Consider the following 9767-nt stretch of genomic DNA (forward strand, 5'->3'; position numbering starts at 1 on the left):
ATGAGCGAAACATCAATCCGCTGCCTCCTGCACGCGCCCTGCTAGGGACCGAGCCCACCACCTGGGCATGTGCCCTGACCAAGACTCAAACTGGCAACCCTTCGGTGCACAGGACGACGTCCAACCAACTGAGCCACACTGGCCAGGGCACTCTTTCTTATAACACTACTGCTTTTCATATAAAATGATAAGCTTTTTAAGTGATCTACCACAGGTATTTCAGATAACTCACTGACTCATAAGTTACATTTTAAACAGTAATTAACCCTACTTAGTTAACTTAGTGTTTGTAGTGGTAACATACAAATTTTACACCATGTATATATATACTATAAATGATATGGTTTTAAATTTTATCTTACATAATCACATACGACTTAGCCACGTACGTGGTTGAATATATTGCTATTGTCCATCACTGAGACGTTTGCAGGAAAGGCATCTGACGCATTTCCTTTTGCAACTTGTTCACTCGAAAAATGTGCTCTGGGGCTTGGCCCATTCTGACTCGTAAATCCAGCTGTTCCTGTCCGGCCACAGCTCTCCACGGGAACAAAGCCCGGGGCTGTCCGTCCCTCTGCTCGGCAGGGGCTTGGGTCTTACTCACGAGCAGGCTGCAATGGCACCCCTGGCTCCGGCCCACGCGCGGGCAGGCTCCCGGGAGTGTGTCCGGAGCGAGCACAACTTGGAGGAAGGCGGTCTCCGGTGACATGCCTTTTCCTGGCACAAATGTTCCCTTTGGCTCTCCTAGGTTTCAATATCACCGCCGGGGTCGACGAGGAGACGGGATTTGTTTTCGGAGGAAATCGCTTTAACTGCGGCACGTGGATGGATAAGATGGGGGAGAGTGACCGAGCCAGGAACCGAGGCATCCCAGCCACTCCCAGGCACGGCTTCTCTGCGGCCCCTACAGAGTTACACCCCTGCTTTGTCTTTTTTCTTTTCTTTTCTTTTTAAATATGTTTTTATTGATTTCAGAGAGGCAGGGAGAGGAGTTGAGAGAGAGAAACATCAATGATGAGAGAGAATCATGGATCGGCTGCCTCCTGCACGCCCCCCACTGGGGATTGAGCCAGCAACTCAGGCATGTGCCCCACCAGAATCAAACCCGGAACCCTTCATTCCACAGGTCAAGGTTCTATCCACTGACCCACACCAGCTAGGGCTGCAAATTCTCTTACAAACCTGTTTGGGTATATTATGAGCTCTTGGGCTTCCCTTTCGTTTTCCTTCAAAGCGAGCTCTCAAACGATGGTGTCCCGGCTTCCTCCATCCAGTCCCACACCCGTGTTTACTGATTTTTCCCTGGGACTCCAGTTCAGTAACCTCTGAGTCCGCACGCCACCCCCTTGCCAGCCGCCTTCCCCTCTCCTCTGTCATCTCCATTCTGCTCCAAAGCATTCTTTTTAATGTCTCCCCTTTCACAACACAGACCAGGCAAAGAGCCTGAACTGAGGTGTATGTGGGGTGAGTTTACTCGGTACAGTCAGCGTAAGCACACAGCCTGTGGTAGCACCAGGAGGCCTGCTCCAAAGCATTTTTTAAAAATATGATAAGAAGGTAAGCGATGGCCAGTAGTAGGAAGCGCGATCCCTCATCCACAGTCCCGTGAAGGGCGAGTGTCTTTATAGATGGTGGTTTTTATGACACGGTGGTTCGACAGCTCATCACCGTCGCTGGTCGCGTGCCCGGTAGGCAGTGCTTGCCCGGCTCCGGCTCAGAGAATAAAACGTGTCTTTCATTGTAGAGACGGGTCCGCCGTGGAGATCGTGGGCCTGAGTAAGTCCGCCGTGCGGTGGCTGCTGGAACTGTCCCGGAAAAACATCTTCCCTTACCGCGAAGTCACAGTGAGAAGACACGGTGAGCCGCCCGTCGTATTGGGAGAGAAACGGGGCACGGTCTGCGTTCTTACCCTCCCCGACCATCACCTGGCTCAGTGAGCTTGTCATGGGCAGCCCTTCAGATGAGCAGGGAAGAAAGCCATTCCCTTACTAACAGACTGTTACCCGGCTCTATAGCAGCTCTGAACTGAGATGTGAGAGGCGTCATCCTTACTAAGCCTCCTGCTGCACGCCCCCTACTGGGGATCGAGCCCACAACCCAGGCCTGTTCCCTTGGCCAGAATTAAACTCAGGACCCTTCAGTCTGCAGGCCAGCGCTCTATCCACTGAGCCAGACCGGCCAGGGCCTCCTGCTGCCTTTCTGTTCCCCAGCGGGACTGTGAGCGAGGTGTGGCTTTCCAATCAGGAAACCTTTACACGCCTTTTCCTCGGCCCGTTCTGTCCAATAGAGCGCGAGCGTGAGCCACAGACATCATCGCAAACTGCCCACTAAATGCGTGGGTTTCTCTGAGGGCGCCCAACCACCATGCCTTGTGCAATGTTTCAGGAAAGACCGTGAAGGTGTCCTATGAGGAGTGGGACAGGAAGATACAGGACAACTTCGAGAAGCTGTTCTACGTGTCTGAAGACCCGTCCGACCCGAACGAGAAGAACCCGGACCTGGTCCACAAGCGTGGCATCTACAAGGACAGCTACGGTGCGTCCAGCCCGTGGTGCGACTACCAGCTCCGGCCCAACTTCACCATCGCCATGGTTGTGGTGAGCGGCGTGTCTGGCCTTCACATTTCAGAAACGTTGTGCGAGGGTGGATTTAGTTCCCCATTCCCAGCTGTTCTCATTGGATTGATAAAAAGTACATGCTTAGTATCTGATTTAAATAATCTTTTCTCATTAGTGAAGCAGTATTCTGTCACCCTTAGCCAACCACAGTCAGCACGGAAACATAGAAAACGATGGATGGTGACGAATGAAGTCATCACATCGTAGCTCACATAAGAGAGGAGGCTATTCGTAGGGCATAGCGGGCAGCTGGATCAGGTAGCGGGGTCAGATCCAGCCTGGCCACGGCCCCGCCCAGCTGCCTTGACAGCTGAAGGCACCTGCATCTCCCTCACCCGCACCTCCCTCACCCGCGCCTCCCACACCCGGTCAGGGCACGTGCCCAGGTTGGGGGCTCGATTCCCAGTGGGGAGCATGCAGGAGGCAGCCGATCAGTGATTCTCTCTGATCGCTTAATGCGGACTCTTAGTCACCGATGCTCTCTCCTCCTCCATGTCGCATGCTATTGGCGGCAAGTCCGTCTGTTTTATTCTGGCCCCAGAAGCAAGCAGTGGCGACCAGGTGAACTTCAAGGAGGCCATGGGGGCCTCCTGGAGGGGGAATTGGATGGGTCCACGTGGCCCGTGCCGTGGCAGCCACGGCAGCTTCCTTCCGGGCTGGTGCCCTGTGGGGACCGACCCAGGAGGTAACCCTCCAGCAGCCTCCTCATTTCTAAGGCCAAGACCAGGGCTTCCGGTCAGCCCATTGCATTGGCTCCGGTTTGGCGTCAGCACTCAGATTCCGGCCACACTGGGTTCTAAAGTGGCCTTTCCACGTGTGTAGCGAGTTTGAGTTTACGTTCCCCGGGGAGTGGAAATCACTCCTCGTGACCTCCTGTGTGCTTGTGTCTGACGCCCCGCAGGCCCCCGAGCTGTTCACGGCGGAGAAGGCGTGGAAAGCCCTGGCGATGGCCGAGGAAAAGCTGCTCGGGCCCCTGGGCATGAGGACCTTGGACCCAGAGTAAGTCGCAGGATGAGCTTTCAGAATGTGGCTCGGGTTCTAGTGAGCGTGATTCTGTGTCATCGCGCGTGAAAACCTGGAGGCAGGTCCAGGTGGCGTGTCGGTATTAAGAAAGCCGTCGGTGTCGTCGTGCGTCCACCATGACTGTTTTGTCGGCAGAAATCTCCGACGCTGCATTGACACTCCGTTTTAAACACATCTTCCGCGTCTTCATAAAGCATGGTGTCCGGAATGCCTTCGGCTGCCCGACATTCGGCCGTCGGTAAAGGAGTTAAGTCATAGCACTAGCGTCATGAGTACCTTCTAATGTGACGGTGACTTTGCAGACACGGGAGTACAGACACAGCATTTCCTCAGAGCATCCTCACGCTCCAAGCTGTCACTCCTCTCCCTTTTGCGCTGTCGCACCCCTATTTCTATTGAAGCCAATACACCATTTTGTCTTGATGTCCTGATGATAAGTCTGTACATTCCTCCTCCTTCCCAGCTTTTATCTTTTCTTGAGTTTCCAAAGCCCTGTCTGTCTCCTTTTTCCCTTCAGGGTGGATGGATGCCCACCATCAGTTCGCTTTCTGTGTCCTTGTGTGAGTCCCAGGTCCCTGTGCCCATTCTTTGTCCGTTTTTCCCATTTACGCGCACTCACTTCAGCCTTGAACATTGTGTTGTGTCTGCTTCCCTGCCTTCTGAGCGCGCCCCACATTTCCCGAGGTGATAGGAGCCACTGGCCAAAACTCACACCCACGGTTGACGCAACTCATGTGGCAAGTCCTGCCTCCCTCCCGCAAAGAAAACAAGGAATCGTTTAATTAAACGGAGCAGAGGGAGCTGTCCTGTGTTATCTGTCGCAATCAGTCTGTCATACTTTGGTTTCTAAGTGTGTATGAATTCCCTGTGTATTCAGTTGCTACCTATAATCTGATAATGTCCCTATTGAAGTTAATTTTAACATAATTTCACGGAGAACTTTAAAACACAACCTTCCCAATATTTCATAGTTAATAAAACTGTATCTTTAGTAACCACTAATTCGCATTATTCTGTGTGTATTTTAGTTGTCATAGGCACATGAGAGGCCTGGTGAAACAATGTACTGTCACCGATGTTAGTGTCAGGGTAACTCCTTGAAGGCGAGCTGGCTGGATGATCGGTAGTCTTTTGCATTAGCCAGTATTGGTTAGTCACTCCCGAATGCACCATTAAATTGCTCTGAACTCTGGGTTTACTCATTTAAGGTTCAGTGGGCGATGAGTGGGAGACAGAATAACATGATTGGCTTACCTCTGCTGTGGAACCGTTTTTCTGATGCTTCCTACATCATGTCTGGTCTCTTTTCACCTGCGTGTCATTTTTCTTGCAGTGACATGGTGTACTGTGGGGTTTATGACAACGCCCTGGACAACGACAACTACAACCTGGCGAAAGGTTTCAATTACCACCAAGGACCTGTAAGAATTCCATTTCTCTTTTCTGAGTTTTCAGGTTTTCCTCACATAATGTCAGCTGCTCACAGCTCGCCCGTGCCTTCACTCGTTGAATCTTCTTTTCCAGGAGTGGCTGTGGCCCGTTGGGTATTTCCTTCGTGCAAAATTGTATTTTTCCAAATTGATGGGGCCGGAGACCAACGCCAAGACGATATTTCTGGTTAAGAATGTCCTTTCTCGGCATTATGTTCATCTTGAGAGGTAAGTCGTGTCATGTCCATAACCAGTATTGGTAGAAAGCGACATTTCCTTAAAGTTCACTGCTGTTCACTCCAGTTGCCCAACAAAATGGGGAAGCTTTACTCTTCAACACAAGGTCTGTGAGGTTGTCCTGCCTTCCCTTCATCGTGCTGGGTTGTTTATTTTACTCCGAAGACTTTATTGCATGATCTGTGCATGTGAAATAGTCTTTCACTTTAACTTCAGCTGCTCTGTCTGTTTGGATCGGGTTCGCACAGGATAAATATAAAAAATGGGCCTTTTGAGTGAACGGATTAAAGGCATATCGATAAATAATTTTCAGAAAAGCTCTCCTTGTCATTAAAGTATCAGAGTTGGCCTTTGGGCTCTTGTTTCAAACCCACTTGCCGCACCCTTTGGCCTGTTAGCAGGTAAGTAACTCTCAGAGTTCTGTGTCCTCATACAGTGAGGAAATCCAGGCAAAAGCTCTTCGGTCCCAAAGTCTAGGTTAAACCTGAATATGTACGTACATCCTATTGCTAACAATTGTGCATAAACAGCACGAACTGTATCCCCTTTGCCATGAGAGCTGAGGGACCTCCGTGTGTCCGGAATGGGTGTGTTTGTTCCCTTCGCTTCAGTGCAGCCACGGGCACCCCCTGCACGCTTCTCTCCCATCAGCGTGAGCGTGTGTGACGGGAGCACCCCACGTCCCAGCACCACCCCCAGCATTGCTCATGGTCTGCACTGAGTCCGCTTTCTTCCCTTTGCCCAGGGGTAGTCAGCAGGCTCGCCCTGCCCGGTCGTTTTTCTCCCTCCACCTGTGGTCCCGTCCCCCCACCTGTCCCATGACCTTGCTCCAAGGGTTACCCTCCACGTGATCTTCGCACCTGCGGGCGGCTTTTGCGTTGCCCTCAGCACTGGGGCAGAGCCAAAGGGATGGTCTCCCGCGCATCCCTTACTAGGGCGCGGTTCTCAGAGCGTCCACAAGACGGCACTGTTGCAACCCTCCCGGCAAGGGCACGCGTTCTCTAGGTCTCCGTTTGGTTTTCTTTGCAGCAGAGCAGAATTCACTGCTAGGGTGCTGTTCTCGGGAGCCTGATGTGCAGGCGTGGGTGGCCCGTGCCCCCTCAGAGGCGCCGGGAGGGTCTCCTCCAGCCCTCTCTCTGCTCCCAGAGCGCCGCCCTGCCCGAGTGTCCCCGTTCTATCAGAACACCGATCAGGCTGGATCAGGGCCGCCCTGCTGCGCCTTCACTGACCTCCGCACGGGGACTCGGAAGGGACAGCGTCCCCCCTCACAGACACCCGGCCCCGCTGCTCTGCGCTTCCCTCTGACGTCGCCTGAACACTTGGAAACAAACATTGTCTACAGTTCCCATTTCTCTATGGCAGTTTTTCACTAGCTGGTGCTGTTAGTTATTATTCAGAGTATCTCCACATCTGCCCAACGGAGTTATTTTCCTATTTTTATCATGAAATATTGGACAGCTACAGAAAAGCATATGTAACAGCCACAAGCTACAAAGCACAATAACGAAACAAACATGCTTCCAGACCCCGACTGAAGAAATGAAACGTCATAGAATTCTGTCATTTTAAACTTATGTTCTATATTGGAGAGCTTGCATTGAAATGAAGAATACACTTGATATGCTAATAACACTGTATTCTGATAGCAAGCTCTGCGCGTCATCAATCTCCATAAACCTCTATAAACAGGAATCACTATATGGTACCGACCTAATGGGGCTTAATGAGATCATGTGCATAAAGCACTTAGTATAAGAGCATAATAAATGCACAATAAATACCAATTGTATTCAGCAGAATGAAAAATTAGTATGGAAGTTCATGTTGTTTTTAATCATCATCTTTCACCAAATCATAATTGGATGTTTCTTCATTGTTTCACCTGAATTTTACAGTTTCCTCAAGATCCAACTTAATACATCTAATTTGAGTCTCATGAACTTACTCCGAAAGGAATGGAATTAGGCCAGAGGGACATCGGTCTCCTTGTCTACATATTGGTCGGAATGGGAGTTTCTCCTGTGTGTTCAATACCTAAAGGGATTCCTTTGTATCGGAAAGTCTTCAACCCCAAAGATGGAATAGAAGAATGTCCATCCAGACTCCTCATACACACGCTTTAGGATGTCCTGTTTCGTAGCAAAAGCCCTGCGTGCTTGTTTTCCATACAGGAAGGCAGAATCCCCAGGCCTCTTGCCTGTTTTGTTAACCCCACGGGATCCGTGTCAGATTACGTCTCATGAAACGGCTTTTCTCTCTTCCAGGTCCCCTTGGAAAGGGCTCCCGGAGCTGACCAACGAGAACGGCCAGCACTGCCCCTTCAGCTGCGAGACGCAAGCCTGGTCCATCGCCACTGTTCTCGAAACGCTCTATGACTTGTAGCTGCCTCGGGGGCTCGTTACGCGTGCAGTCCCTGGTAGGTGGGAGCAGGGACGCAGTGCAAGTGTTTTACATGCACCGGCTCAGGTCGCATGGGAAGTCTCCCTCCTGCAACATGGACGCACACTTAGGTCACGCCTGTGAAAGCATGGATTTTTTTAAATGTACATAGGTAGCTTTTGATTTGAGGCAGAGAGACAGTCATCATGACCAAGGGAGTGTTTTTCTTTCGATTTCAGTAAGTGCCCTTCGAAGGCTCATGAATAACGAGTGTGAGACCTGGAGTTTGAGAATGGAGAAATCATGCCATCTTCTGTTTGTACATGAGTGACATGAAATGAGAGGCTGGGATCCGTTTTCTTCGGTCACAGAACAGACTGAATAGGCTGTGGTTTGATGAATGGTCTTGCCACTGACTGTAGTATTTCGGGCACCTTCCCACTGCTTTCAACAACTATTCAGTGAATGATGAGTTCTGGGAGGGCCCGCCTGTAGAACAATATGTGTTCAGAAATGGGGCACAGAGGGTCGGACGTGCTTTTATTGTTTCACGGATACATTAGTATGTGCTTTATCATCAATACCAACAGCATATTTAATATCACTTACTTATGCTAATGATGCATAGGAGATAGGGACAAGCCCCGAAGCATTAGGTATTTCCTAAAAGCAGTTTTATAAAATTCTTCAGTTTCCGTTTCTTACAAGGAGATGGTTTACATTTTTAAAATGCAAAAACAGCGGGCATACTGCTGAGAACTTGAAGGGGAAATACTATATTAATTTTCTAAAACGGAGTAGCTGCTCTTAGTCTGTGTGTCAGTGTGTTATAGGTCACAGTAGCTCCTGGCTGCCTGTGAGCCACGCCCGCCATTGCCAAGTGTAGCCTGGAGAAGACGCTCCATATAATAAAATTAGAGATGGAAATCCTGTCATTGTCTTAATTCAGCAGCAGCATTTCTGACGTGTCCTCAGCTGTCCTGCCTGGTAGGCAGGCGCCTTTCTGTGTCTGTGTGCCAGGCAAATAAAATCTTTCCTCCAGCTCTGCGCTTGCTTTCCTCCCTTCCTTTGCCCCGAGCCGACCTGCGGACGCCGACGCCTGCCACGCGGTTCAGGCTCGGTATTCCGGGCCGGGATGTGAGGGGCACAGAGAGAAGGAAGACTTTAGGCTGTTCGGTAATTTATTTACTTTGACGTCAGGAGCAAAATAAACGTTCGATGTGTAAATAGACCCGCTGGCGACTCGGCGCTCCCCTGGGGTTTCCCCAAACCCGTTCAGGGCGGAGACTCGCTGGTCTCGGGCTTCAGGAACCCAGGCCAGCTCCTCATGGCCCCGAATATTCTGTCATGTTCCAGGGAACGTCAGTTCACTGTCTCCTACATTCCGTGAGCAGCGCTGTACAATTTTAATCAGTTTCTCCAAATTATGGTTCCTCTTTGTTAATATATGTTTTTTTATTTATTTCAGAGAGGAAGGGAGAGAGATAGAAGCATCAGTGACGAGAGAGAATTGGCTGCCTCCTGCACGCCCCATGCTGGGGATTAAGCCCGCAACCCGGGCTTGTGCCCTTACCAAATCAAACGGGCTCTCTCTTGGGTCCTGGGTGGGCGCTCAACCATTGGGCCACACCGGCCGGGCTTTCCTTTTCTTAAGCAGCTTCCAAGCACTAACTCTGACCTGGAGAAACTGCCTATCAGGTGAAACAGAGGCTCACCCAACCGGCTGGCACCCCCTCTGCTTCCTCATTAATGGGTGTGCGGCCCACAGAGGGTCTGCATTGCTGTTTCCCGTGGTCATTCTTTAGCTTCTAAGTTATTGCAGGCGGAAGTTTTATCAACACCCCAGCGCACAACAGAGATCACCGTTATTCCAGCTCCCGTTGCCCTAGGCCAGTGCCACAATGCCACACCCGTCGCTGCCCATCAATCGTAATGACGTACAATACGCAGACTGAGGTCTTGTTTCTGCTGGGTGCCCATTGCTGGGGCCCCGCTCTGCACCTCCGCCCTCCAGGATACAGGCTGGGAGAGCAGGCAGGACCGGAGCACGCCAGGCTCAGAGGCAGAGGGAGAGGCG

General features: G+C 50.9%; 1 protein-coding gene across 1 annotated transcript in view; it reads left to right on the top strand.

Moving 5' to 3' along the window:
• The window catches only part of AGL (amylo-alpha-1, 6-glucosidase, 4-alpha-glucanotransferase), a 60323-nt gene extending 51588 nt beyond the window's left edge, over nt 1-8735 (top strand). Inside the window, exons 30-36 of the mRNA XM_006763107.2 lie at nt 752-887; nt 1748-1860; nt 2389-2600; nt 3523-3620; nt 4978-5065; nt 5169-5302; nt 7576-8735. Of these exons, the coding sequence (XP_006763170.1) occupies nt 752-887; nt 1748-1860; nt 2389-2600; nt 3523-3620; nt 4978-5065; nt 5169-5302; nt 7576-7693 (899 nt within the window). The 3' untranslated portion in view covers nt 7694-8735. The remainder of the gene's footprint in view (nt 1-751; nt 888-1747; nt 1861-2388; nt 2601-3522; nt 3621-4977; nt 5066-5168; nt 5303-7575) is intronic.
• Nucleotides 8736-9767: the final 1032 nt, after the last annotated feature.

The sequence above is a fragment of the Myotis davidii genome, unplaced genomic scaffold (assembly GCF_000327345.1).
Source record: "Myotis davidii unplaced genomic scaffold, ASM32734v1 scaffold217, whole genome shotgun sequence".
NCBI classification, from domain to species: Eukaryota; Metazoa; Chordata; class Mammalia; order Chiroptera; family Vespertilionidae; genus Myotis; species Myotis davidii.